The sequence below is a fragment of the Athalia rosae genome, chromosome 1 (genome assembly GCF_917208135.1).
Source record: "Athalia rosae chromosome 1, iyAthRosa1.1, whole genome shotgun sequence".
Classification (NCBI taxonomy): domain Eukaryota; kingdom Metazoa; phylum Arthropoda; class Insecta; order Hymenoptera; family Athaliidae; genus Athalia; species Athalia rosae.
This window is the reverse complement of record NC_064026.1, coordinates 8,227,981-8,254,544: the sequence shown is the minus strand read 5'-3', so window position 1 is coordinate 8,254,544 and position 26,564 is coordinate 8,227,981. Positions and strand designations below refer to the sequence as shown.

Genomic DNA, 26,564 nt, shown 5'->3' with positions numbered 1-26,564 from the left:
GAAAGAGGGTTGTTATAATAACAGATAAGTAAAAAATAAGAACTCACAGTAGAAGAATGAGTAAATGCCCAAAAGTCCGGATTGGATGATCTGTGTTCAGAAATTTATTGTTTATTCGATTTGACATAATCACAGCGATAATGATATCAATTATTATTACATTAGTGAAATTTTTATGAGAGAAAACTACTGAACATTCAAATTTGCAAATGTGAGTATTTCTAACAACGAGCGTGACGAACGTAACACTTATGTGGAATTATGCACACTCAAGAATACTAACTTCTCCTTTCTCTGTATCTTTTAATACCAAGTAGCTATAGCGAATAACGGTGGAAGATTTACTTTTCCTAATTCTCTGGATGCAGTTTCCTTGATATTTCATATATCAATATTAATTTTTGGTTCATTACATAGGAAACGTGATGTCATATATGTATGTATGTGTGTATACATAATATTATAATACACGATAAAAATGTAATTTTCATTTCACTGAGTTACGATAATGTACATACGAAATTTTCATCACAGGATTCAAGATCAACCAGACGTGTCATCATGTCAATACTCTACAGCGGATCACACGGCACAGAAAAAAAATAATACACTTATAGTTTTACAATCAACGTTCCATTGCACTAAAATTGAACTGCGATAACTAACACGTAAACTTTCAATTATTTTCTGGCTTTTTGCAAATCTCCAACATATTATTGCACCAAGTGCCATTGCGCCATGTGCCAAGTTTTCATTTAAAATAAGTGTGACTTATAGGTCATAACGTGTAGAGCGAAAAATTGACGCATTACATTTGGTAGGTAACTGAAACGTACTGACTGCTTATTCAAAGTTCAGACAATGCTTGCATTCGGGTTACGACCAAGAAAACCAAGACCGATTTGTTGCATCTTTCACAGTTTCTGTAGTGGGTGAAGATGGGATAGAACCGGAAGGAGAATTAGGAGTCCCTGGAGAGTAGGGAGACCCTGGAAAATTTGAAAGTTCGGTAGGAGTAGTAGGTTCTGCAGGCGGTATGTTGACTTTCTTATTAGTTTCTTCCTGCATGTTTGATTCATATTGACGTACATCTTCCAATGTCATTCCAAACCACTCATCTATCCATGCGAATGCTTGTCGATGACCGAGTAATAAAATGTCTCGAACACACTGCAAATAAAATTTCAATATTGGATCGCAAAAAAATCGCAAAAAATAGAGGTAAAAACTACAATCTTCTTACTCTGTGAATGAATTCCTCCACTCGTGTTCGCATTCCCCATACATCAAACGAGGCTTGAACCAGTTTGTAGGAGCACATTATTGGCTGAGTTGTATCTTTCCATCCTTCCACAAGCGGTCCACGCCCTGTGATTTTAGACTTGAAATATTTGGGATCCTAATAAAGAAACACAGTCCCACAATTTGATTTCTCTCAGACCGACTGAATTAAATCCAAATATAATCCACAACATACCTCTTCCTCTTTGTAGTGCTTTGCAGGAACCTCATCATATGCAATGTCGATGAAATCGACTTCACGGTGTACAAGTTCTACAGGGGTTAAGCCTAAGCACTAAACATTATGAATAAAGGTCAGTCATCAGGTTCAAACCGATTTGAATGCATTTATTCGAAGACATGGATGGCCAACTCACGTTTTCAGTTGAACCGTTGTTATTTTCATATTTGGTATTAATGGAAATATGGAATGTCGGAATGAAAGAACACTGGAAAATATGAATAAGAATTGTGTCATGATTTGTCAGTACATATTTAGGAAGTCAAATACTCACCGTATACACTGCCAAGACCACCATTGCCCATGCAACAAAATTTTTAAAATCATTTATTTGTACAGACTAAAATATCATGGTAAATGACAAATCATTGCTAGGCATTTATCTATTTCAAAAGTCATGAAAGAGCACAGTTCACTAACCTGTGATTGTGAAAGGATAGTAGTTCCAAGCCTTCTCAGTTATGTAAAATATCTTTGGTACAAAGGACTGGATCCAATAAGGGAGTTTGCTGGAGACCAAAAATTATAGAAAAATAAGGTAATGAGTAAGTTCGAAATTGAAAATATCATCAATACACAATACTGCCTGCTAAGTTTTTGAAAAATTCAGAAATTACTTTGAGAGGTGAATCCTTTTCTCTGTGAATTGACCAGCTCCATGTGTGACATGCTCGCAAGGAGATGTTTCAACAACTTCAACACCTTCAGAGGAGTCTGATTGCTCATGACTATGCCGTGCAATCATATACAACTGTCCAATTTGGTACTGATGGAGCATAAAAAATGAAAAAATATGGAATATTAATAAACACACGAGCTTGAGCTCTCAAATTGGCAGAACAGACATAACTGAAATAGGAATTGCGTTCATCCCAAGGAATACTTTTTATAAATTCGATCTTTCAAAAAATGTATGTTGTAAATCACACCACGAGGTATTGAAACAATACAAAGGCTTCCAGGAATTTCTCCATTCATCAATAATCACTGAAATTCAGTATGTTTCAGAAACATGAAAATCACTGGGTTTTTACCTCCTCTGTAGTAAAGGGCATGCATATCCGATATTCTTTGGTCATCACCATCGTTACAATGAAACGTTATAACTTATGATCGATGAACTGAGCAAGCAGCAGAGACGAATTCTCGAAGAAACTAATCTGGGTTTTAATTCGTTTCAGCGGAGAAATTGGAGATTTTTTCAGGAAAATTGACAGCTATTAGCTCAATCCACTGTGATGCACGCTCCAATACGCTCTGCGGTCTGCTAACCTGGGTTGATACGACCAAACCGGTCAAACGCCAAGATTCCAGAATCATGCAGCGTGCTGGAAATGGCGAATCGCCTGTATAGATGGAAGCACGAGTTAAGCAAGTCGACCGAAAAAGTCGTGAGGATGATCGATAAGAGATGATCGATGCACCTCGGCGATCGCCGCAGTACTCAGTAATCGCTCCGATGTAAATACCGCTGCCACTTTGCACTCTGCGAAATAACACATCAGCTGATTAGTGTTATACGTAGGCAAGGCATACATATGTATACCTATAGCTATCTAATAGTAATGAAGTGACAAATTTTTTGTGATGTGGACGACTATCAAATTTAGATAACGTGTGAGAATAAGAGTCATGTAATTGTAAAATAGGTGGAATAAAGACCTGTTAGAGGGTATAAACATAATGGCTTACCAAACTTTCCGGCAGGAATATCTGCAGATGCCCGTGGTGACACGAGCCTACACGACTGCTTGTGTTATCACGACTTTAGCCGTCGTACGTATTATGAATTAGTAAATAAGTAGAAGTTACTATTTCATAGAACACTGATACTTTTGGATACTGTCGTCCAATATTCATGTTTGGTTTTAAAGATCTCTTTGAATTCCATGAATTATGTAAACGTCAAGGACCTTGGCCATTCAATGTAACGTGCATATGTCACTGTTCAAGTTAGGTTAACATTAGTTGATATTTTTTTTTTTCAGCAACTGGATCTTGTCTCTCCATTTCAGTTATACTTTAACCCAATATTGATATTGAAACAATACCAGGTATGGTCCACAAAGTATTTCCAAAATAAATAATTCTCAACTCATAGAGACAACTAAATAATGTTAACCTGGCCCTTTTTTTTCTCTTCGATTTGATAACGTTCAACTTTACAGCTATGGCGGCTGATAACAACTTTCCTATTCTTTGGGACAGTTGGATTCAACTTCTTTTTCAATATGATATTCACTTATCGTTATTGTCGGATGCTGGAAGAAGTCTCGTTCCGGGGTAGAACGGCAGACTTTGTTATGATGTTCATATTTGGTGGCATCTGCATGATTGTATCCTTATCAGAAATGGCTTTATTAAATCTAGTTACTCTCATACTACGTTAGCCACATTCTTCGTTGTTCCTTAAATTGACATAGATTTTTGCATTTTTTGTTAATTTGTTATTCCTGGGCCAAGCATTTACAATAATGTTGGTCTACATTTGGTCACGACGGAACCCTTTTGTGAGAATGAACTTTTTTGGGCTGCTCAATTTTCAAGTATGTCTTGTTTTATCCCAAATCTGTAAAATACCACTTGTTAAATATCGAGGCAACTGTGCCATTAAGTTGAATGATGAACTTGTTTTTTTAGGCGCCATATTTGCCTTGGGTGCTGTTAGGATTCTCAGTACTACTAGGCAATGCCATGTGGGTTGATTTAATTGGGATGGCAGTAGGGCACATGTACTACTTTGCCGAAGATGTATTTCCTAGACAAGCCGGTGGTTTCCGAATACTGAAAACGCCACAAATATTGTGAGTAACTTTGCATTCTTTCCATCTCTATTCTTTGAAAATTTGAAAAATTAGTCGAGTATTCTCATTTTTCACACTCATATAAAAACATGGAATCTTCGTTGCCAGGAAATCTTTGTTCGATGCACATCCAGAGGATCCGAATTATACGCCATTACCAGAAGATAGGCCGGGAGGCTTTAACTGGGGCCAAGGTGCCAATGTACAGTGATTTAGACAGAAGTTTGCCAACTAATTAACGAATCATCATCATCATCATCTTTAATGTTTTTGGAGCAATTCTTTACACCTTTATACTATTATTGCTTCAAACTTTACATCAGACCATGTACGAACTTTATTGGCAGGTGATCCAAGGCTTTCATTCATTCTCATATGGACTCAACTTGAATACAATAAATCATGTATTCCCTGAAATTGAAAACAATTGTTTCACCATGTGTGATAATGCCTAACAGATATTTTCTGCCCTTGGATCTTTGTACTCACATAACATTGGTCATTCTGATTGGGTGACAAATTTTTGTAATCAGATAGCTGATATGAAATATTCACGTATAGTTATAAGGGTGAAATACTGTAGTCTTCGTAACCAGTTCCAAATTAAAATACTGTATTGTACAAAAAAAATTGCAAACATTGTCAAAGTGTGGCGCAAGAACAACATTTTAGTTAGCAACCTTTGGTTTTTTTTTCTATTCTGTTGTCGACGGCTATATTCTTTCATGTCATGATTGCTCTCGTGTGAAATGTCTTGTCTGTGATTTAGCTGTAAAAATGATAAATACCGATTTTCAGCAAGTGAATTAAGAAGTAAGAATTTCCACGTCTTAGAATGTTAGAATTGATCTTGTGCCCACAAGGTTAATAGTCATACAGTTACGAATCCTCATAAATCTTTAGGAATATGATTCTTACATGATTCAATATTGGGAGGAGAGGAGCGAGGGAAGGGTGTATTGGTATTGTTACGAATGTAAGCGGTATATTTATTAATGTTAGGAGGCACTAATGACGTAGTTTCTTACAACTGGATCTATGGAGCACAAAATGATAAGCCCGATCATTGCGTCCCTATTTTTAGACCTATTCCCCAAAGACTACTTACTATCTATCCATATATTGTTAGTTCTTATACGTATTTAAATGTACTACTGTGCCAGTGTTTAGGAATTCACATTTTCAGATTATAAATATTGCACCCCCTGGATCAAGTTAAAGTTATTAGTAATTAAATTGAAATCAGTTGGTTTTCTAAGATTAACCACACGTTTGCACCTGAAGTTGTACATACATGACCCGATACTGTTATTGACTGCTGTGCTAATTTTTCGTCAATATTGAAGGAAAATAAATTTGAGACAATGAAGAATTTATGTATCGTAACTGAAGCTGCAGCTGAATGCGGACAGATTTACTTCCACAACCCATTTCGAGCACCATAGTTCACATTGAATAGGATTTATCTGGAATTATTGTAACGAAATACGTCATGATTGAAAGAATCATTTATTTTGATTTAAATAATAATTGTTCATAATCGTGGGGTAGAATGATGTGCAACTAAATACATTTATGCAATGACATGGACTATAATACAATGATCGGGGGCTCTATTTTACACATTTTCATTTATATTGCCACTGTTGCTAAAAGCACCGTGATATCATCAGGTTTACCACCTGTAACAAAAAGTTTTTTTTTGTCTTAAATAAATCACTCTTTACTTGGATAAGAATACCGTTGCCGTTGTAAGCCCAGGCCTCTAAATTGAGGCAGATTTAATAGGATAACATATACTAACCTGTAGCATCTATTCCATTTTCTCTGGCACTTTGAGCAAACGGTGACATAAAAGCCCCATCGAATGCGAGACTACGAGCCATCCAGGCTATTGAGTTAGCAACACCCTGTAATTTGGTTGGATCACGTTCTCCTTGAACCTTCCGCATTTCTGTGACTAACAGTTGGTCAGGTACGTTATCGAATACACCATCAGTGGCTAGAAGAATAACATCTCCATCTTCAACACCAAAGCTGGAGGTGTCAGCAGCCTCTGGCCTGTGTAAAAATTACTAAATTTATTCTCGGCTAATTTATTTATACATTTTCAATGAATTCAGTTACCGCAACTCGCAATGGAAAATGAAAGTTTTTCTGACCTGTCACTCAGTACTAGCCCGCTGTGACCAGGAGGTGGTAACGATAATTGAAATGGAGTGTTGAAGTAATGTTGTTGCTCCGATGAACGATGAACTACTTCACCTCTCCTAACAACTACAAATCCGCTATCTCCAATATTGGCTGCATAAATGCTGCTCGTTTCTTTATTTAATATAATGACGCAGGCGGTACTACTTCCTGAATCATGATATGCAAAAAAAAAATTACTCATCTGTTCTCTCCCAACATTTCAAAAGTCTCAAGGATAACTATTTGAAATAAAATTCACTTACCTAGTATGGGTTGTTTGTTTTCCAATAATTCGTAATAACTACGTGCCAATAATCCTGCAGGTTCTGATGGAGTGAATCTTCCCATTGTTACTAGCCTCTCGCAGGTTTTCATAAGAAAATTTGAAAATTCTCCTGGGTCGATCCCATAATGTCTCCATCCACCCACACCATCCGCAACACCTATTGTAATTATTTTTATTACAATGTATATTGACAGATTACAAATAAATATTATGAACTGCTGGTTAGTTGTTTATTTTTTGCTAATTTTTTCTTTATCAAAACTCTAAAAATAAACTGACTTGTGAATCTGAGTCGATTTGGCAACTTGTATCAAGACTTGTAATATTTATAATTTTTGAACAGGTGCCACCATGTCACATGCTTTGAGCTTGAATCTTGAATTCCTTTTTTTGTCTCTCAACCATCTCCATATACTCGACTATTTTACATTGCACATAGACACACAGTGATGTAGGGAATACAGAAGGATGTCCAGAATTGATACAGTAATAAGTTTTGAAAAACTAATCAGCAATACTTTGGGGGTCACCTCAAAAACAAATCGCAACTCACCTAGTACTTCGACAGTCTTGAATTTAGCATTGAACCATGCATCATCCCCAAATTGTCCTTTGCGTATTCTACCACGAGCAAAGTCCTTTGGAAAACCACATACTGCTGAAACGAATGATGCTTCACGTCGTTTATTGACAGTGGGATCAGCGCAGGCTGAATAATTTGATATTCCATTCCATATCGCTCGGGACAACAGCCTCCCAGTCCAATAAATGGACTGCATTATACGATTGAATTAAAACTTTAATACACACATGTTTCGAGTTCGGAACGGTAGCGTTGCATAAGCTAATACTTAATTGAATTTCATATTTGATTTCGTAGACGATATTTTTCCGTTGGACTTAGATTGCCATTAACAACGAAATTTTTAGGCAATTAAGCCTCACGATTTTGCTACCTCGGTTCTACCTGAACCAACAACGGAGCCGAAACCGCAGACCAACTGAGCAACCAGTCGAATGAACAATCAAACCACCACCCCCGCGATTTCCTTCGGAATTTTGATCACCGACAAGAATATACGAGATCAAAATCGTAACTAGAAAATCCAGCATTAACCTTGACAGAAATTTTCAACAAAGGGCACACACGTGAGAACGATGAATAGAACCGATCTAGACTGACGGCTACTTGTTCGTTTCGACGAAGGTTCCGAGTACGATCGAATTATAAACTTTCAGCATCTAACTTTAGCTAGATTGAACTGGATCCCGGAAATTGGACCGCGAAAGGAAATGACGACACGTATCACCGGCCCACTAATCTGACCCTAGCCAACTATATGACCCAACTCAACGATACAATCTGCTTGATTCATTACTAAATTAAGCGGAACGGAATGGTTATGGTCGGCAGCTTGTTCTTAGGATCTGCGCCGAATACTCCGAGACAATTGTACAAGTATTTAATACGGGAATGCCGCAAGCTGCCACGTGGTCCACAGGAACATTATAAACACGCTGTGAAACAGGTCAGCATGAGCCCTTGAATGTGGGATATTCTGCTCCCTTGTTTGATCTTGAAAAGATGATTCATGTTATGATTTTTCGCTGATCTACAGAGCTTCAAGCAACACAAAAATGAGCCAGATCCCGAGCGTGTCAGAGAAATCATAGAAAAGGCTTATGTGGATTCCAAATGGATTACGTCAAAGGTTACCAAATTTCACACTTCATCAAACATACACATCGTACAGTACATAAATCACACTCAATTCGCATTTTTCAGTACATCAAGGATTCTGGCCAAGCCTAGTATGACGCTGAGACTAGACCACGTATATTAATTAGATGCATATGGTAGCATTGAAGCCTGATATAGTTTATGAAGTTTATAAATTGAGAAAATGAGTAAGAATCCTATAGCCCATTACCAAGGCGATGACACCTTAAACTTCTGGAAGGCTGTTAAAGTATGGCTTAACAATCCCCATGTTGTTAACCGCAGAATTTTAACATCTACGAAATTGTTCAGTGTCCGGCTAAATCCTGCTTTTAAATCTCTGTCTATGCTTGCATGGACCAAGAAAGTGGAGAGTGTCATTCAACTTCACAGAAAAAATTTATCACCATCTTTAACAGAATCTCTACATGCACTAGAGTTACAAGAAAATATCGATATCTCCAACGATTTTGAGCTTAACGATCCATTAGACAATGAATGTTATATATGTCTACAAAAACTATTTCCACGCAATGCAGAAATATTTTCAAACTCTCTGGAGTTGGCAGTAATTGATAAAGGAGCTGGAAGAATTAGTTTCTTCTCAGGTTTGCTTGATAACACTAAGCAATCTTTGAGTATGAAATGGCCTTACAGAATAGAATACGAAAGCAATTCTTCACAAGTTTTGATGTATGTAGAGAAAGAAGAAAACACAGAGAAAGATCCAAATATCACATGGTTGCAGGAACAGTTTTTTCCACGCTTTGTTAAATGGATGGGTGTCAATAGGACAGAGAATGGATTGATGTCAGGCTCGTTGAATTTAGTACCTGTTGAAAAGTATGCTGTTCTCTACCATGCATTGAAAAACAAGTATGGTGCTGAAATGGTAAAGATATGGCCTGAAAATACAGATCCAGCAAAGTTCGTTTATGAAGATGTCGCCATTGCAACTTACCTCTTGCTAATATGGGAGTTGGAAAGGGATCTGAAAGCTACTGTACAAAAACAGTCTTTTGTAGATCTTGGTTGTGGCAATGGGTTATTAGTACACATACTAGCAAGCGAGGGACATCCGGGCCTTGGCATTGATCTACGCAAGCGTAATATCTGGGATTTATATCCTAGAAGTACTCATCTAGAAGTGAGTTGATATCTCTTTGATTGTGACTAACGATTCAGAGTCCTATGAAACATGAAACTTTATTTTTCAGGTACGGACCATAGTACCCTCTAATTTGAACCTATTTCCGGAAACAGATTGGCTGATTGGAAATCATTCAGATGAACTAACTCCATGGATACCAGTGATAGCGGCACGCAGTTCATATCAGTGCAGATTTTTCCTTCTACCATGTTGTGCTTATGAATTTGATGGCAGAAAATATCAGAGAGACAGTGCTGCCAAAAGTCAGTACTTTGAGTACATGAATTACATCAAAAAAGTTTGTGAAGAATGTGGCTTTAAAACAGATATGGACAAATTAAGAATTCCTTCAACTAAAAGAATATGTTTCATTGGTCGAGAAAGATATCATACAGAAGCAGCGATAAACGCGCAAGAAGCTGCTATAGAATCATTGATTAATGCAAGATCAATTAAGAAAAGAGAAGATCCTGCTGTTCATGATTCATGGTCCCCGGCTTTCAAGCCCAGGGAAGTCACAGAAAGAGTAAGAAATTGTACTAAAGTCGACAGAGGCTTGATTTCAGACATCGTCAATATGGTAGCTGACCATCTTCTGCACAAAGTACGAATGATTGATGTTGGAACGTCAGTGAGAAGATGGAATGCTGGTGGTCAACTAAAGCTAAGTCAAGTGGCAGAATTGTTGCCACAAAAAACCTTGAAGGAATTGAAAAGCGAATGTGGGGGTTTGCAAACTTTGCTCAGAAATAACGGTGATATATTCCAAGTTATACAAGGCAAAGTTCAGTTCAGAATACCTGGAAGCAGTACGGTCATTGGACGAAAAAAAAAGAGACAGAAAGATTCAAAGTCCACGAAAAAGTCAAAGCTCTGCTGGTTTCACCAAAACCACCCAGACGGGTGTCCACTAAACGCTGAAACGTGCAATTATAAACACTGAGTACGAATAAAACCTGATAAAAACAACTTGATGCTGCAATTTGTTTATAATCACCTTTTCCCGTTCCCAACATTTCAGGTATAACTAGTTCGTGAGATGAGACTTTGACTTGTAAAGATGTTTATTATCTCGACAAAATTTCTTAATTTTATACAAGTACACAATTAAGGTGTTTATATGATGCCGATCTTATTCGCAACGTCAAGAGCGTCGTAATCGCGCGCCAACCTGACATAAGCCTTCTTCTTTCCATCGGGCCTAATCAAAGTATTAACCTTTGCAACATCGATATCGTAGAGCTTCTTGACTGATGCTTTGATGTGGTACTTATTGGCACGCGTGTGAACGATGAAAACCAAGGTGTTATTATCTTCAATTTTCTTCATCGCCGCTTCAGTTGTCAGGGGGTACTTGATGATGTTGAAAGCATCCATACTATAAGATTCGAATTTATCATCAAAATCTTCATTTCCCACTTAATTCAAATTTGGGTTCAGAAGGGGCTATTCAGAACTGTGTTTTTTTTGGTATTTTCAAGATTTTCAAAGAGATTCCCACACGATAAATCATCATTAGGTCCCTTAGCAATAGGATACGGACATGCTGTAGCTATAATAGGAAATAAATAATTACCGATTCCTGTTGGGCACAGATTTTCTGGGATACTTAGGATTTCTTGGTGGCCTGAATGTCTTAGGGCGATGGAAGTGCACCGAGGTTCTGATTTTCCTTACCCGAGATCCATGAACACCCTTTAGAATCTGCAACACAAGTGTTTATGCATTCAAGTTTCATGCTGAACGTTTTCTCTGAACTTGCGACATCTGATGACAATTGTAGTTCAATCAGTACTGTGTAATATATTTAATTTCACATAATCTCAAAGAGATTCCCCACATAACTCATCATACCTGATATTTTTGTGAAAAATAAATATGTTATTCAATATTTAGCAGTTTCGTAACCCTTTGGATCGGTAATTGATACAGTACCTTTTTCTGGGCTTTGAGTGCCTTCTGCACAGGTTTGGATGGAGCCTTGCCACCCTTGGGTGCTTTTTTGGCAGCCACATTCTTTTTGGGCTTGGCAATTGCTGGCTTAGCTGCAGGCTTTGCAGCAGGCTTGGCAGTAGCTTTAGCTGCTGGCTTGGCAGCCGCAGGCTTCTTGGCAGCAGGCTTTGCTGCCGGCTTGGTCACTTTCGAGGTTGAAGCAGCTGTAGCTGGCTTCTTCTCTGTTTTCTTCTCTGCCTTTTTTTCGGCAGGCTTGCCTGTTATTTAGAAACACCTTTTGAAAACCCAGTTTTGACTAATATTGCGATTCGTGTCATGACGTATGATTTTAGGGTTAGGTGTTCGAGTAAGATGTGAACCTAGTACGAGGATTTAGCAGTACGGGTATGAGACTATTAAGTTGGAGGGATCGATACAACGGTAATTCGGGATATACATTTTCCAATAACAAATGATATAAACAATGTCTGAATAAGTGCCATGTGTTTGAGAATAGAATGACCGCGTGGTGGAACATTTGTCACTGATTGTACCACGCGTGACCTGAAGGTCTCACATCCAAAAGTAACATAGAAAAAAGGTCGCTACGTGATATTATATATGGACGACTTGATATACGACCTATGATTTGTCTATCTGAGTAATGTAAATGTGTAAAACTCTGACCTGGTTTTTCCGTGGGCTTCGGTTTCGGAGCCATTTTGGTGAAAAGAACAATAATGCCGACGAAGGACGGAAGAGACGGCGCTAGGTGCGCCGTTTAGCAGTGCAACTAGACCACCTCTCATGCTGACTGCAGATTGGTTGCCGAATTTTGTAGGACACATCCGCCGTTCAAATGGTGCGCGGTAATGGCGGTAAGTGACAGGTCTCATTGATTGTGAGCGTTGATCATTGGTAAGTACCATCCCCGATGACTATCAAATAGCTTCGATCTTTTTTGTGAACCCTGTGGTCAGTATTGCATATAAAAACTTGATCTGTCACAGTAACGATTGCAACGATACGTCGTATAATTCATATTTTCATTGGTCGTCAACCTAACCTCTATTTTTATTACTTATGCCTGTCGTGTGTTCCAGCATTGGTTCCAGTAACGTTCCAGTAAGCAAAGCCAAATGCGTAGTTGTGCGTCCTATTGTGTCGGAACCACTGACCTCTTGGTCGGAACTCTATCCGAATGGGAAATCAAATGTTTCATTTTTCCAAGTTCTCCACCCATAGGGAAAAATGGGTTGAAAACGTTGGTCGGTTTGGCTGGAGTCTACAAAAGTATTCGACATCGTGCAACGTGAGTTTTAAATCTAGGCCTTGTGAGGCTTTTCATGGATACCTTATTATTCAATCTTTGTATAATGCCTAGACAATTTTATCATAGTTTAGTGGCTTTTCATCGTTAACTTCTGCTATCTTGGTAAAATTTGATAGTGGAATATGTGAGGAAATTTTCGAAATTTGGTGCATCAAGGTTTTGTTTTTTGAAAAAGATTCGAATAGAGACTGCAGGCTGCTTTTAGATGAGATGAGCATAACACTAAGCAATGCATTTGATTCTTCCATCAACAGGGTACTAGGTCAAGTAGCTTTACTGAATCACAACGGTAGAGCAGATCAGGTATTAGTATCTATGATAGGTGGCATAGGGAGTCGATGGACACAAGTCGTAGGTTACTATCTTACAAATAAAAGTATCCCTGGAAAAACATTAAAAGATATATTTCAAGAATTTATTTCTAAATGTGAAAACATTGGCCTGAGCGTACACGCTGCGACCTCTGATATAAGTGTCGTGAATCAGAGTATATGGAGATCTTTTGGAATATCAGCCAACAGATATTTAGCAAACATCCTTGGCCTTTGGCGGGCTGATGTTATATTGCTATGTAGTATTCTGAAATTTTTTTTCTAAAAACCCCACCAAGTCCCACTACCTCCAATTTATTATTTTATTTCTTGTAAATTTTATCTAATTTTTTTTTTCAACTTTTGTTTTCAAATTTAATGTAATTTGTTTTTCTTTAAATTTTTCTTCCAATTTTATATTCATTCAATTGATAATTTAATTTGATTAATTTCGACGTTTCCGCTGTTTTCAGTATTTCTGCCCCAGTGAACCCGCAGAAAAAAATTGCTAAGATTACGTATTCGATAGGATCTTTTCCGTACTTTGACACAAACTTATAAAAAAAATACGTAAACAGGTCTTGAAAATTTCAATTTCACTTTTCTGAAAACTCTCCGTGTTGGAAAATTTTTGTGAATTCTTGAAAATTAGTCCATTTCCTCTACTTCAACCCTTGTAAATTTCAAAATGGTCAAAGAATCACTGATGTGTGAGATAGGCGTCGATTCAACTAAGTTGGGAATAAATTCCATCGAGATATCCTTGATTTTTCACATCTTAGAGCGATAAATTGGCGATAACTCGATTAATTTTATAGATAGCTCAATTTGGCTTTCGGATTCGGATTCCTGAGCTCAAAATACATCAGAATAGCATGGCAACCCCAAAAAATAACGATGTCGATTTTCGACCCCAAAATCGAACAAAATCCAAGGGGTACCCCTTTTTGATTTTTTCGATTTTTTAGCCAAAAATGAAGTATTTTCAAACTCGATTGCAGGACACTTTTCTAACGTATTTCGACCCTAGGAACATGAATCTGTCAATTAAATTAGGCTAGAAAATTTTTCCATTGAGATATCCTTTATTTTACACTTTTTAGATCGATAAATTGGCGATAACTCGATCAATTCCAGAGATAGTTTAATCTGAGACTGCTGGTAGGTTTTAGATGAGATATGAGCATCACACCAGCAATGCATTTTAATATTCCACTAACAGGGCACTAGCGCCAGTCACTTTACCGAATCATAACAGCAAAGCAGATCAGGTATCAGCATAGATATGTTTAATATATATCCCCGAAAAAGTAGCCCGTTTGACGTGGAATGCCCCTCAATTTGGCACAATGATTGATTTGGAAAAGTTAATGTACTTGGCGATGTTCTTTGCACCTGAGGTTGCCTATATTCAAATGCTGAATGCATTGCCTGATGTACACTTCATGGCGATGTATTCGCTTTGTGTCGCAGGGTGATCAAATAAAATACATTTGCACATTATGGTGATAAAAAATTTAATATACATATATATACAACACACCAGAAAGTCACTTTAAAGTTGCTCTCCGATCTCTACGGTGGATAGCTTTGGTCGAGACTGGAGTTATCTGCAATGTCTGTAAAAATTATTGATGATTATCATTTCATAGTTTGCATAAAAAAATATGATGATCAAACTTGATTTTTGATTTTCATCAGAAAGCGACAGCTCCTTCATCCCCTGTGTACTGTGTGGAGATAAGGTCGGGGATATAACTGTCAAACTACTTTTTGTTTCCTCAAAAATAAATACATGACAAAGTAATTGCACATCACTTAATGACACATGTCTATGGATACCTCTGATGTCACAATAAATCACAAGCTTCAACTTCGTATGCAGTTCAACTCGTTCATTTTTTGGTGCAAAAAAAAAGATTAATAAAATTTGCTCAAGTTCAAAATAGTGATTCTGACAGGGTTTATGGCCATAACATGATGTCTTACCCTGTCACCCTGAACTTTTCTTTTTCTATCCCAAAACTGATGAAGCCCCACAAAGATCGTAGGTCGATCGTCGATCGTTGATCATTGATCTTAACTCGGCGGGAAATGTAATTCCCCACAAGTTTGGTAGTTATCACTTTTACTCTAGAATCGATATTTTCAGATTTTTACATGGTTTACTAAAAAAAATGTACCCCCTAATTAGGTATGTCTGAAAATTGATTGTAGGGTAAAAATGGCTGTAACCAAAGTTTTAGGAAATGAAATTTCCTACCTTTTTGTTTGTTAACATTTTTACGATAAACTTGATAATAAGCGAGATATCTAAAAAAAAAAACATTTTTTGACTATCTGCAGTCTAACTCTTGAAAAATTGATCCTAGAGTGAAAATGATTATCATCAAACTTGTGGGGAATTACATTTCCCACAACTTTGGTTATCATCACTTTCATTCTAAAGTTGAAAATAAGCGAGTTATTCGGAGAACAAAAAAAACACCCTTCAAATAAACATAGTGGCGAACGCAATGGGGGGATTTTCCCGAAAATCGAGATTTACACTACCAACGCCCCCCCCCCCTTTCTGAGTATAAAAAGGGAAATTTTCCACCCCTAATTTTTCACAGGATGACCCTCTTTTTTGCTTTAGTGACTGGACTAGTCTGTAAATAACTATCGCAATGAGTTTGATACCCCAAAAACTTGTATTTGTTCCTGGTGCTGAATCTTTGTTAGACCAGAGAACTCCGCAAGGTTACCCAATTCCTGGCTTTAAGAAACAAAATACATCTATATTCGTAATCAATGTACGGTCCTCGATTTGTAATCATCGGATAGTATGAGCGTAGAGATGAATTTCCGTTTCATCTGTTTTTGCTGATGTTGTTTGCAAAGATCATTGTCATTGAGCAATTATATTTCAAGTCTACTTTACGAACTTTGAGGTACAGATAAATTTTTCTGGAAATAACAGCTTGCAATTATGATTTAAACTACGTTGTTAGTCAAGGTAATATCCTGTCGGACAAATTCGCACCATGGGTACGACATGGTACACGTGTAATGCAGTATAAGTGCAAATCCGTTCAGACCGTGGAATGTTGTACGGAACGAATAATATGTAAATCGACGATAACGTTGAAACACGTCTTCTAATATTAAACGCTGGAACATTAAACTTTTCACCATGTGATAATTAACATTTCTAGGAACTTAGTTGCACATACAGAGTTTATCAACAAATAGATGCAGTTGCGGCGTTATTAGCCTGCAGTAGAATTCAAGGAATTATAAGGAGGGTTTCCAAGCTCACCAATAAATGAAAAACCAACCGTGTAACATATTATTTCTTCTTTCTTTTGGTCGTACATATTTTGCACAAGAAAATCTGTCTCAACAATTTTTATTTTTCATTTTCATAGGATTACGAACGGCGGAAAAACTAATGAAATTTATCAACAGTTTAATACTCTTACATTTATTTCGCACAACGTATATTATACTTAGATACTTTTGTACATATACTTATGTACTCTATCCGAAGAAAAGGCTGCTATCGACTGTGTAACATAATTGATGCATTCTATTATACGGTTTATTGAATGTATCATGCGGATTCCTAGTTGAATCAATAACTTCTACCAATATCTCTAATAGCATTTCAAGTTGTAACTCTGGGGGCGAGAATTGTTGCTGTTTTTCAGCACTCACTTATTATTTAATCGTCGTTTATTATTTTAAATTGTAAATTGAATCGGTTTCATTATTTCAGTACATTTACGGTAGTTTTCTGCAGATTTTGCAGTTTGAGTTTATCAGTGAATTATAAATTCACTTTATAAATTAGTGTAAAAGGAATATCTAGGCTTTTATGAATTTTGTGAGTTCATTCTTCTTGATTTATCTCTTAGTTTAGCCATGCAATTTCTTCGTGTTTTATTAATTATTTGTCTGTATTAGTCCATACGGTCGTTCCACGAACTCGACCTTATTTCATGCCTGGTTCATTTGCATTCACTTATTATGAATTTAGCGTATTTTGTCTGCGTATCTATAATTTAGCATTCGATGAAAACTGCAACTCTGTCAAGAATAATTGCTATTATCGTCGTATCATGACATGTAGGTTTATTAATGTAGGAAAAAATTGAAATAAAATAAGATAACATGAAATAAAATGAGATAAAATATAATATAATAAAATAAAATAAAATAAAGACATCTTATTTTTAGCACAATGTTTCAATAAGTATAAGAAAATGCATGGTTCTCATATACATTGTAAGGACAATACAAGGAGAACTATGTGTAGAGTGATAACAAGGGCAGGAAAATTACATACCCGAAGGCGTATAGAATATTTGTGACTCAATTGATCTGCATCCGTGGCATCCAGATAGAGTTTGGCGTCGATGGTTCAGTCTGCCAGGTGAAAATTGTTGAAGATCAATAACAGAAGTGGAAGGCCTTTAGAAATCTTCATTGTTGTAGTGGCACAGAATCAGATGTACGGTATCGTACTCCTCTTTTTTATAGAATGAGCGGTATCATTGACAGCACTTCTTTGTTCGGTGAAATAAATTGCGTCTATGTATATTTAGTAAGACAGTGAACCTAATTGATTCGACAATCTTACACAACTTTGGGACAACTCTAATGCTAGCCTGTGACTTATTTAAACATGGCAAGACTTTGGAACTTTGGAGACACGGAAACTTTTGACTCTGAGGAGCATCAATCAATTAAAATTTGCCACGACAACTTCCTCTCCCACCTCGAAATGGCCGGGATGATCCTCTTGGCGCTCCACGCCCTTTGAAAGGAGGAATTGACTTTCCTCTCTGTATTTTGGTGTGCATGATTCGTTCTGTCGACCTAGAGAACACCTCTGGTTCTTCTTCAATGTCTTCTGGCGAATCATCAATCACCATAGGACTCTCTCCCCGACTATGGTCACTTCTATTATCAAGAAAATGATCTTGATTATCTTCTATTTCTTGTCGGTAACTTGATGGAAAACTGTCGTGAGTATAATGATCTCGCAATGTGGGTCTACGATGTGATGGAAATTCATCTCTACGGCACGTCGGAGCACAAACAGTTGGAGTCCTTAAATAATCATTAGATGACGTACTTTCTCTGCTCAATCCTCTGCTTTCGGATTCTCTAGACGGTGATACACCTCTACTCCAGGTACGCTTCTGAGAATTACTTAGACTCCATCTTAAATCATCAGCTTCTCGTGGCTTTGGTGCATAGTCAAATGTTTCTCGCATGTTCCAATCTAGTCTATCCATAATCGGTCTTTTATCTTCCTTTGTAGACTTTTGTAAGTCATATGGATCAACTTGAACTCCAAAATCTACAGTAGTCACAGTTGCTTGCACATGTTTGTGTTCAGTTTGTACATCGTCGGTTTGACATATTTTTTGGTGCATATGTATACTGGACTTCACAGTCATTTGGGAATGACGTTCCTCTTCTTCATCCCAAAAAATTTTATTCCTTCCTTTCCTCAACAAAATCGAGTTTGATGATCGCTCCTCGTGTTCATTTGATTTATCTTCTTTTTTAGGGTCGAAAAAGAATCTACCCGTCATTTTCAGTCTTGGATCTTCAACTGGCAGGTCTCGAAGGGCATTCTCGCACTGTTGAAGTATTTCTGGCTTGAATCCTAAGCCAAAAAATAAATTTTTTCGTTTTACCAATGTTGTTAGACGCAGACAGGCACAAATCGTTTTTTGAAATAGTTTTACCGTGCACAGAGATACTAGAATCACAAATTTTTATTTGTTCATCACCATAGCTGCACGAAACGCGAGATCTGTTTGTTGGTTTGTTTAAAATAGATCAAATAGCGACGGTGTCTTCTCAGAAAGAATTTGTTCTATTGTATTCGTTGATTTACAACAAATTAGTTATTACGACAGGTGTAATGGTACCAAAAACATATTATGTTTGTTTCATAAATATGTATTTAGATAGCACGTACGCTATCCTCAATTTTTATTTTATTAAGAAATCAAAGGTTGCGCGAGCTGATGACGAAAAACGCATAAGAAAAGTGGCGATCAAACAACTTTTAGACAACTTATATTAGTATTAATATTTTCTAAATCATCTAAGAAACACAAGTATCATTCAAGCGCACGAGCGTCGCTCTTGCACCGTCATATTTGAAAAAATAAAATTTGCAAACATGGGGTGTGACAAATTGAGATATCTCACCTGGATAAAGTATGGGTGGTCCGATCGAATCTATAATATGTGAAAAAAAAGTAATATTAGTATTGTATTACAGGACTTAGATATAACTGGAGCTTTACTTCTTAGTTCTCTTGCTTGTAAAGCTGCAGTTTTACAAATGTTCAATGGCCACTGAATTACTGAATTGTCGAACCTTTAGCAGAGACTGATGCTTCCAATAGGCTGGATAAACTAGTCTTTCCAAAGGTAGCCTGCAATAGCAGAATGTGAGAGATGATGGTAAAATCTTTGTGATTTTAATCGAACCTGACTTTTAGAGCTATCCTGAACTTATGGAAAAAAAAAAAAACTTTATACATTTTACGAACAGTAAATTACAAAAAATATCATGAGTTTGTTTCTGGCAATCGGATAATTTGAAGTTAATTCAAAACACTTATCAGGTAGCTATAAAAGCAGAAGATTCTTAAAATTGACTTGTGAATGAAAATTACTTTGGAATTTGATATAACTGGGGGCTCAGGAGTTTTTAAACGACTTTCATGAGAAGTTGATGTTCCATTATACGGAGATGGCGACCTCCGCTCTCTCTTGTAACCTCTGGGTGTGATAGATCGAGTGGAACGTGAATGAGGAGTAATCGAGCGTTGTTTGGCCATCTCCATTTGCTGTTGTGTCAAAGTAGGTGGGGGTGGTACTGTCCGATGTGGCTGGCTGTACATCAACGGTCCCTGTTCCATAACTTGGACAGGGGCTGGCACAGGCTGAGGTGAAGGAACAGGCAGAGGTAGCAGCGGTGGTCGAACAGGACCTGGATTTGGTTGGCCATACATCACAGGTCCAGAAGTAAATTCAGATTGAAGTAGAGGTTGCGGAATCATTGGATCATACGTCATGGACGGTGGCATGTGTGGATGAACTGGTTCGAAGTTCATGAATCCTGATGGTGCACCTTGCGCCATCATTGCTTGTAGTCCTGGTTGATGGTGCTGCATGTAGGGCACCTGCTCTTGTTCAGGGGTATACATTGGGGGTCCCATTGGTGGCATTCCACCGATGGGTGACGAGTGCATGAATTGGAGATTTGAAAGCGGTGCTGTTTGATGGTTGCCTTCTTCTCGAAATTGTCTCCTTATTTCATTGATGAACGGCGATCTTTTTCTTGTGCGTCGTAGGGGAGATCTTTGTCGGCTACCGCTTCGACTTCGCCATCTTGGGCTGCCTCTCCTAATCCCTGGCGAGCGGGTAGATCGCCTTCGATGTCGGTCTGCACTACGACTCCTACGCCTGTCCCGAGAGCGACTTCGTCGGCCTACATGCCTATGTGCACACCGAAATTATGCTATTTCTGATATTCTAAGATTACATATGGCCCACGAAGTACTCTAAATCGATTTACGTATAGCACCAATGTCCAAAATAAACAGGCTCTAGCAAATATTATATTCTCATTATTCATCCACAGTTGTTTCTTAGCACTCATCTACACTTGTACTGTGGTTCAAAATTTTTAAAATTAAAAATCACTCTTTAGGCACATGACTGACTGAATTAATCAATCGCTATTAATTATAAATCGTAGTGTATTAAATTTTTAAAATCAATTCTTACCGTTCGTGAGCCTCCATGCGTCTTCTGCGTCTTTTTGCCTCTGCACTTATTCTGCGTTCGCAGCTTAATCTTCGTGGATGAGTAGGGCTTAATCTAAGCAAGCTCCTACGTCTGTCAGGACTCAAAATTGGCGGACTCAGCCTAAGAGGGCTTCTACGAGATGATGGACTTAATCTGATAAGACTTCTGTGGGACGATGGACTCAACTGATTTTTACTTCTGTGATGTTCCGGGCTTATAACAATGGGACTCCAATGGCGATGAGGGCTTCTTCTACCTCTGTCGGTGCTTCGGCGTCTACTGGGACTCCCTTTACGGCAGTTGACACTTCTTCTTCTTTCTCTGCTCCGGCGGCTGCGTGTGATGACTGGCTTATTACTCTCTTGCTTTTCGACGATTGTTTCAATGGCTTCCATTTCTGTCCCTGGCGGTACAACGTTATCCGAATCAAGTAGAGATTTTATGGCTTTTTTCTTCTCTGCTAAGATTTTAATTTCTGAATCACGTAAAGTACGAATTTTATCTCTTTCAATATCTTTTGTACTTTTAGATGGATCTCGCCGGGATTCCTCTCGCTTTCTTTCGTCACGTCGCATGTTTTCTCGATGATTCGGACTTCGATGTTCTCGAATGCGATTGCAATCCCTACAATTATTCTTGTGATGACTTTTACATGGTAATGAATGCAGTTATAAACAAAAACAAACACATTTTGCTAACACGCAACCTTATTTATAATGCCATGCCATGTGTTGTGCTAATACTGGTCCATAATGAGATTTTAGGGTTGAGAGTGGTTGTACAGATGAAAAAAAGCTATGGAAATTAAAAAAAAATTGAAATTTCTGCTATCATAAAGTGACAACATAATAACAAGGTGAAAGCCTTCATGCTCAAACCTTTGGCTTTATATTTTCTTTCGAGTAAACAGAATCACTCATTCTGAACTGAACAGAAGTAATGGCACTCACTTATCAAACGGATTGGAGCCAAAAATATTGATCTCTCCAGAGTGGAACGCAAATGGCATGGTGTATTCAAAATAGATAGAAAGAAATGCTACCTAGGTGTACGTCTGCGTTCCTTTTCCTTGCTGTGAATCTCGATTTTTTTATCCAGACGTCTTTCTTCCTCACCTTCCCATGCATCGACAACATCTAATCCCTCCATAAAATCTTCGTCGTCCAAAAATTCTTGCAACTCCTCATCAGGTATGTCCTTTAAACCTTCTATAGCCCGCTGCACGTCGTCGTTCGTTTTTGGTCTCATAATTTCTGATATTTCTGGAGGTGAAAGCTTTTTTGCATCTTTTTGATCACCCGCTTTTGTGTTTCCCACCTCTGCTACTTTGCAAGACTCTGAATCTGTGGGTTTCGCTTTCAGACTTGTTGGGCTTATTTTTATTGTGTCATCCATGGTTTTTACGATCTTGAATTACCTAAATATTAATCTAAAATTACAGCATTGGATGAGGTAGTAAGAAAATAATGTTTGTCAATGAATTGGCAGCCTGTTATGATAGGTTTGTTAGGTTCGGCTTCAGAACGTCAAAAATATTAATTTTCTATTAACCTCAGACAAACCAGTTTCATGTTAACAAAATTTTAATATTGACAATACATACAGATTGGTTCAGCTATCAAAAAATATTAATTTACATCGACAAGTTCACTTCAAATGATGAATAATTAAACGGTAACGAAGCTGTGTTACCATGTTGGTTAGAAAACATACCACGATGATCACCATAGAGCTTGTAAAAGCTGTGTGCTGTGTGATGATCCCTTATCATCCCATAGAGGTGCGTTCCGAAACTCAATTCGAGTTGAACTCGCCTTTCATTTATGTTTAACGAAATATCGTTAAACACCCTGCCTCACCATATTCAGTGGTCGTGAATCACATCAGAAGGCGGCACCACTGTGCCGCTTATTCCACACAAAACATGGCGGATTGGAAGGGTGCGTTATGTGGTTTAATTTATTGAAATATCGTCCTTTGTAGAGTAACGTAATACGTGCGACTATTTAATTGGAATTGTGTCTGTGACCGCAGTCGATTAGAAAAATTCCTAGCATTGAAATATGCATGAAAATTAATTTTCTGTGACAGTTTGTTTTTGTTTGGGACGTGCTCCTGCCGTGTGTTGAATCCAAATACATTGAGGGTTTTTCACAGATTTTAACTTCTTTAATGTGTTTAGAGAATACTGACGAGACAAACGGTCCTCGGCCGCCCATCATCATGAAGCTAGACGCTCCAGAAGAATCTAGTGAAAATTCAGCAAATGGTTAGAATCCCTCGTTAATTCCGTCTTGAAAGTTTATCAATAATTATCAATAAATGAGTCACTATCTCCGTATGTTTATTCGGATACAGAAATACGAAACTCAATAATCAGCATCTAAACTTTACAGAGGAAGGGGATGGACAATCAACGGAACCAGGTTCTCCAAATTCAGGTTCTACAAGCAAAGGTAGAGTAAAAATACATTATCAGTCACAGTGCAATTCAATTGAACTAATCACAAAAATGTTTTTTCAAAATAAAGCTATCCATTTCTAAATTTACTTGACAGTTCCGGTTTTAGCAGCATCAAAATTTGGCAATTCTTTTGGAATGAGCGAATTCTCAAACTCTAGTAAACCAAAATCCGCACTTCTAAGGCCATCCCAGCTTAGCGCAGTCACGAATAACCCTGGACCTGGACCGTCAACCAAGAATCCATTACAGCCAGCTAAATTTCATAACCCATTTGCAAAAGTAACAAACGTAGATGAGGAGCTCGTTACTGAAGCAAATAAGACAGATAAAAATGACAGCAAAAGTGAAACTAGAAGTAAAGAGGATACCAAACCAAAGTTTTTACCTCTTGGTGTAAATACAAAGGATAACGAAAATGGCATAAGTAATTCGATCGCCCCCAGTGCCTCTACCCCAAGTTTTATTTTTGGACAAAATTTAAAGGAACGAGTAGCCGTTGCTAATGATGCTGAAGTTTCAAACAGCTCCGAAGAGCACGAGACAAAAGAAGAAGAAAGTAACGAAAATGGATCATCAGAAATGCTGTTCACTAGTGCTGCTACCGTTTGTCGAAGTACTAGTCGACCTGGCCTAACACTTTCGCAGGCTGCGCAAGAATTAGAAGAAGCTAGCCGGGCTAATAAACGTAAATACAGTCAGGTGACACTGCTAACTGGGGAAGAGGGTGAAACCAATGTCCTGCAAATCAACTGCAAGCTCTTTGCTTTTGACAAGGTATGTACCATTTATCGAGCCCTCAATTAGTGAACAGTAATCGCTCTGTCCATTAGAGAACTTGAAAAATGAAGTCTCCCATTCAAAAATTCCCAAAAGTTGACTAGTTATAAAAATCTTAGGGCACAAGCGGTTGGCAGGAAAGAGGAAGAGGAAGCCTGCGATTAAACGATAGAGATGAAGAGTCGAGATTAGTGGGGAGGGCGGCTGGGACTCAACGGCTAGTTTTAAATACAAAAGTTTGGCCTGGAATGACTGCCGAAAGGGTCGGCACTAAATCCTTGAGACTTACAGCAATGGATGTTCACGGAGACATTAGAATCTTCGTTGTTCAGGCTGCCACGAAGGAAGTCGATCAGCTACATAGTCTCCTAATGCAGAGATTACATCGTGCTCAAGATCGTCAGCCGAAGAAATTAGCTACAGATCACTGAGTTTTAAGAATCACTGACCCTAATGGAACGGTACCCTTACCTCGACTCGACTGGGTCGGAATTTATCAAGGCGTTAAAAAACAATACTTGTTTATGACGTAAGGTCCGGATAGAAGCGTGCTTTATACAACAAATATGATTTGTGCATTGATTCAAAAAATTTCTAGCCTCTACATCTGCAGCTGAGCTGTGGATTTTTGCCGTTTATGAGCATAGGTCTCGAGTACTGGCCGTATAAATTGTCACTACTGTCGTATTGATGCATGAAACTATTTTTCGAATCATTCCCAGTTTGTACGGTAATTCTTTTTCTTTTGTTTTTTTACTCTGAGTTTGTTACTTGGTTTCTATTCAACGTCAATGGAAAGGGTTCTTGAGGAAGAGCAACAAATATATATAAGTAATTAAAATATATAAATCTATACACACGAGCATATATGTATACAGAGATTGTGTGAATCAGAGAAAAGATCTAGATGGAGATTTCAATTAATCAATTCCGAGCATAATACATATTTTCTCATTTATGTTCATATTGTACATAGAATTGACGCCGCAAAATAATCTCTATCTGGTAGTGATAAATGATAATTAAGGGTTTCTTCTTTTGCTATCCACCTCGTGTTATGAAATGTTTGTTTGTTTTGCTTTTTTTTTTAATAGTTTCACAATCTTAACTCTGTCTTACGCACGCTCTAAATGGCTCCTTGTTATAAAGAAGATACGAATTTTTTAAAGTTGAGAAAAAACTGAACACCTAATCATTTGAGGCATACAATTTTCAGTAATTTAAATGGACATTCTATCAAATTATCAATATTAGATTAAGCGATAGAAAATGTGTAATTGCCGGCTAGAAAAAAGATACAAAGCGCATTGTACAACTCGTCAAATGCGTTAAAATACAGAATTTCCATAAAATCCACTTTTCGTTCTCTCAACTTCACAGTCGCATGCATGTTATGCTATACTTAAAAACCTTGTGAAGACGATTTAACATTTACATGTTTACCATCAATATTTTACACTGTTGTACATTCTCTATAACAATTAACAGCGTCTAATACACAACAATTCTAATTGAATCACAGGCGGGCTAGGAGTTAGATAGTGAACAATCTTTGTGAAAGATGGCTCCACAAAGGCCGTTATATGGCGGGCGGTATTCAACAGCCCGATATTTATAGAAACCAGAGTTTCGTGCAAGTGTATAACGATTTGGGCGTCAAAATCCAGGCCCTTTGCATATTAAATACATTATGAAATTCATTTGCCAATTATCGGGAATCCTACAGTTGCACAAAAGTAAAGAAGTTTCAATAATTGAGTTTATTTGATATGACAATAGTGGGAAAGGAGAGAATATTGAATTAATTTTGCGTTGACGGAGATAGTAATGGTATTAGATACAACAAACAGTATCAAGCGGACGTATAAATATTTTATTTTAAGAATGTAGACTTCACACATTTGAAGAAATTTTTTTCAGACTTCTATCATGTCAGCTATGCATTATATTTTTATTTAATGTATAAGTGAGTGACTCTTAGGTACTATAACTAGAATAACTGCCTCAAAGAGTCTTGGGTGACATTCTACACAATGCTGCTGGTACTGTCATCAGAGTATTGAGTTTCAGGCAAGAAACACGTACATTCTAAATCGTAAGGATGATGTTCACTGGTGGGTCTCATACAAAAAGGAAAAATGCGGGTAGTGGAGGGTCTGGCAGAAAACACTCTATCGAACACAGGAGTTCACATCAGCGTGCTGGCGCCGAAGGATATACCTACAGGTAAGCAACACCATCACCA

General features: G+C 37.6%; 7 protein-coding genes across 12 annotated transcripts; 3 read left to right on the top strand and 4 right to left on the bottom strand.

Moving 5' to 3' along the window:
• Positions 1-75: 75 nt before the first annotated feature.
• On the bottom strand, positions 76-2,833 carry LOC105685967 (cytoplasmic phosphatidylinositol transfer protein 1). Its single transcript, XM_012400478.3, has 8 exons — positions 2,557-2,833; positions 2,140-2,288; positions 1,943-2,031; positions 1,797-1,804; positions 1,659-1,730; positions 1,478-1,576; positions 1,244-1,399; positions 76-1,170 (listed from the first exon to the last, which is right to left on the bottom strand). Exons 1-8 carry the CDS (start codon positions 2,605-2,607, stop codon positions 877-879), a joined length of 918 nt encoding a protein of 305 aa, XP_012255901.2. The 5' UTR covers positions 2,608-2,833; the 3' UTR covers positions 76-876.
• A 159-nt stretch (positions 2,834-2,992) lies between these two features.
• Positions 2,993-5,698, top strand: LOC105686102 (derlin-2). Of its 2 annotated transcripts, XM_012400713.3 has the most exons (6): positions 2,996-3,298; positions 3,511-3,576; positions 3,691-3,858; positions 3,946-4,068; positions 4,163-4,326; positions 4,435-5,698. In XM_012400713.3, the coding sequence occupies exons 1-6, from the start codon at positions 3,206-3,208 to the stop codon at positions 4,535-4,537; spliced, it is 717 nt and encodes a 238-aa protein (XP_012256136.1). In that variant the 5' UTR covers positions 2,996-3,205; the 3' UTR covers positions 4,538-5,698. The 2 variants fall into 2 exon arrangements, with proteins under 2 accessions (XP_048509985.1, XP_012256136.1); XM_048654028.1 differs by lacking the exon at positions 3,511-3,576 and having other exon boundaries at positions 2,993-3,298.
• Positions 5,699-5,816: 118 nt separating this feature from the next.
• On the bottom strand, positions 5,817-8,022 carry LOC105686101 (protein phosphatase PTC7 homolog). Its single transcript, XM_012400712.3, has 5 exons — positions 7,359-8,022; positions 6,783-6,962; positions 6,489-6,687; positions 6,131-6,387; positions 5,817-6,008 (listed from the first exon to the last, which is right to left on the bottom strand). Exons 1-5 carry the CDS (start codon positions 7,582-7,584, stop codon positions 5,959-5,961), a joined length of 912 nt encoding a protein of 303 aa, XP_012256135.1. The 5' UTR covers positions 7,585-8,022; the 3' UTR covers positions 5,817-5,958.
• A 402-nt stretch (positions 8,023-8,424) lies between these two features.
• Positions 8,425-10,644, top strand: LOC105686110 (probable tRNA (uracil-O(2)-)-methyltransferase). Its single transcript, XM_012400724.2, has 3 exons — positions 8,425-8,517; positions 8,592-9,672; positions 9,743-10,644. The coding sequence occupies exons 2-3, from the start codon at positions 8,710-8,712 to the stop codon at positions 10,616-10,618; spliced, it is 1,839 nt and encodes a 612-aa protein (XP_012256147.2). The 5' UTR covers positions 8,425-8,517; positions 8,592-8,709; the 3' UTR covers positions 10,619-10,644.
• A 77-nt stretch (positions 10,645-10,721) lies between these two features.
• LOC105686111 (60S ribosomal protein L23a) lies at positions 10,722-12,450 on the bottom strand. The gene is made up of 4 exons (XM_012400725.3): positions 12,295-12,450; positions 11,611-11,885; positions 11,252-11,379; positions 10,722-11,053 (listed from the first exon to the last, which is right to left on the bottom strand). Exons 1-4 carry the CDS (start codon positions 12,326-12,328, stop codon positions 10,792-10,794), a joined length of 699 nt encoding a protein of 232 aa, XP_012256148.1. The 5' UTR covers positions 12,329-12,450; the 3' UTR covers positions 10,722-10,791.
• A 132-nt stretch (positions 12,451-12,582) lies between these two features.
• Positions 12,583-25,675, top strand: LOC105686025 (ran-binding protein 3). Of its 3 annotated transcripts, XM_012400567.3 has the most exons (6): positions 21,368-21,508; positions 21,608-21,733; positions 23,261-23,347; positions 23,475-23,534; positions 23,637-24,316; positions 24,439-25,675. In XM_012400567.3, the coding sequence occupies exons 3-6, from the start codon at positions 23,302-23,304 to the stop codon at positions 24,748-24,750; spliced, it is 1,098 nt and encodes a 365-aa protein (XP_012255990.2). In that variant the 5' UTR covers positions 21,368-21,508; positions 21,608-21,733; positions 23,261-23,301; the 3' UTR covers positions 24,751-25,675. The 3 variants fall into 3 exon arrangements, with proteins under 3 accessions (XP_012255991.2, XP_012255990.2, XP_012255989.2); XM_012400568.3 differs by lacking the exons at positions 21,368-21,508; positions 21,608-21,733 and adding an exon at positions 12,583-12,919; XM_012400566.3 differs by lacking the exons at positions 21,368-21,508; positions 21,608-21,733 and adding an exon at positions 22,868-23,018.
• LOC105686022 (serine/arginine repetitive matrix protein 1-like) lies at positions 14,752-22,930 on the bottom strand. Of its 3 annotated transcripts, none has more exons than XR_002305674.2 (7): positions 22,121-22,799; positions 21,058-21,702; positions 19,941-20,766; positions 19,640-19,697; positions 19,468-19,497; positions 17,582-18,913; positions 14,752-17,322 (listed from the first exon to the last, which is right to left on the bottom strand). XR_002305674.2 is itself a non-coding variant. In XM_020852364.2 (7 exons), the coding sequence occupies exons 2-7, from the start codon at positions 22,471-22,473 to the stop codon at positions 17,982-17,984; spliced, it is 2,844 nt and encodes a 947-aa protein (XP_020708023.2). In that variant the 5' UTR covers positions 22,474-22,495; positions 22,792-22,930; the 3' UTR covers positions 14,752-17,981. The 3 variants fall into 3 exon arrangements, 2 of the variants coding, with proteins under 2 accessions (XP_020708023.2, XP_012255981.2); XM_020852364.2 differs by having other exon boundaries at positions 14,752-18,913; positions 22,121-22,495; positions 22,792-22,930; XM_012400558.3 differs by having other exon boundaries at positions 14,752-18,913.
• Positions 25,676-26,564: the final 889 nt, after the last annotated feature.

Coding starts and splice junctions, on each gene's coding strand:
- LOC105685967 (XM_012400478.3), bottom strand. CDS start 2,607: ATGGTGATGACCAAAGAATATCGGATATGCATGCCCTTTACTACAGAG. Junction 1,577..1,658: donor ACAACGGTTCAACTGAAAAC/GTGAGTTGGCCA, acceptor CATAATGTTTAG/TGCTTAGGCTTAACCCCTGT. Junction 1,171..1,243: donor TGGAGGAATTCATTCACAGA/GTAAGAAGATTG, acceptor TTTTATTTGCAG/TGTGTTCGAGACATTTTATT.
- LOC105686102 (XM_012400713.3), top strand. CDS start 3,206: ATGGCTTACCAAACTTTCCGGCAGGAATATCTGCAGATGCCCGTGGTG. Junction 3,299..3,510: donor TTATCACGACTTTAGCCGTC/GTACGTATTATG, acceptor TTTTTTTTTCAG/CAACTGGATCTTGTCTCTCC. Junction 4,069..4,162: donor TTGGGCTGCTCAATTTTCAA/GTATGTCTTGTT, acceptor TTGTTTTTTTAG/GCGCCATATTTGCCTTGGGT.
- LOC105686101 (XM_012400712.3), bottom strand. CDS start 7,584: ATGCAGTCCATTTATTGGACTGGGAGGCTGTTGTCCCGAGCGATATGG. Junction 6,688..6,782: donor AAACAAACAACCCATACTAG/GTAAGTGAATTT, acceptor ATCATGATTCAG/GAAGTAGTACCGCCTGCGTC. Junction 6,388..6,488: donor GGGCTAGTACTGAGTGACAG/GTCAGAAAAACT, acceptor ATTTTTACACAG/GCCAGAGGCTGCTGACACCT.
- LOC105686110 (XM_012400724.2), top strand. CDS start 8,710: ATGAGTAAGAATCCTATAGCCCATTACCAAGGCGATGACACCTTAAAC. Junction 9,673..9,742: donor CTAGAAGTACTCATCTAGAA/GTGAGTTGATAT, acceptor TTTATTTTTCAG/GTACGGACCATAGTACCCTC.
- LOC105686111 (XM_012400725.3), bottom strand. CDS start 12,328: ATGGCTCCGAAACCGAAGCCCACGGAAAAACCAG. Junction 11,380..11,610: donor CACTCAAAGCCCAGAAAAAG/GTACTGTATCAA, acceptor CTTGTGTTGCAG/ATTCTAAAGGGTGTTCATGG. Junction 11,054..11,251: donor TCTGTGCCCAACAGGAATCG/GTAATTATTTAT, acceptor CGAATCTTATAG/TATGGATGCTTTCAACATCA.
- LOC105686022 (XM_020852364.2), bottom strand. CDS start 22,473: ATGGATGACACAATAAAAATAAGCCCAACAAGTCTGAAAGCGAAACCC. Junction 21,703..22,120: donor GAACGCAGACGTACACCTAG/GTAGCATTTCTT, acceptor GAATAATTGTAG/GGATTGCAATCGCATTCGAG. Junction 19,498..19,639: donor AGCATCAGTCTCTGCTAAAG/GTTCGACAATTC, acceptor CACATATTATAG/ATTCGATCGGACCACCCATA.
- LOC105686025 (XM_012400566.3), top strand. Junction 23,348..23,474: donor TAGTGAAAATTCAGCAAATG/GTTAGAATCCCT, acceptor TAAACTTTACAG/AGGAAGGGGATGGACAATCA. Junction 24,317..24,438: donor AGCTCTTTGCTTTTGACAAG/GTATGTACCATT, acceptor TAAAAATCTTAG/GGCACAAGCGGTTGGCAGGA.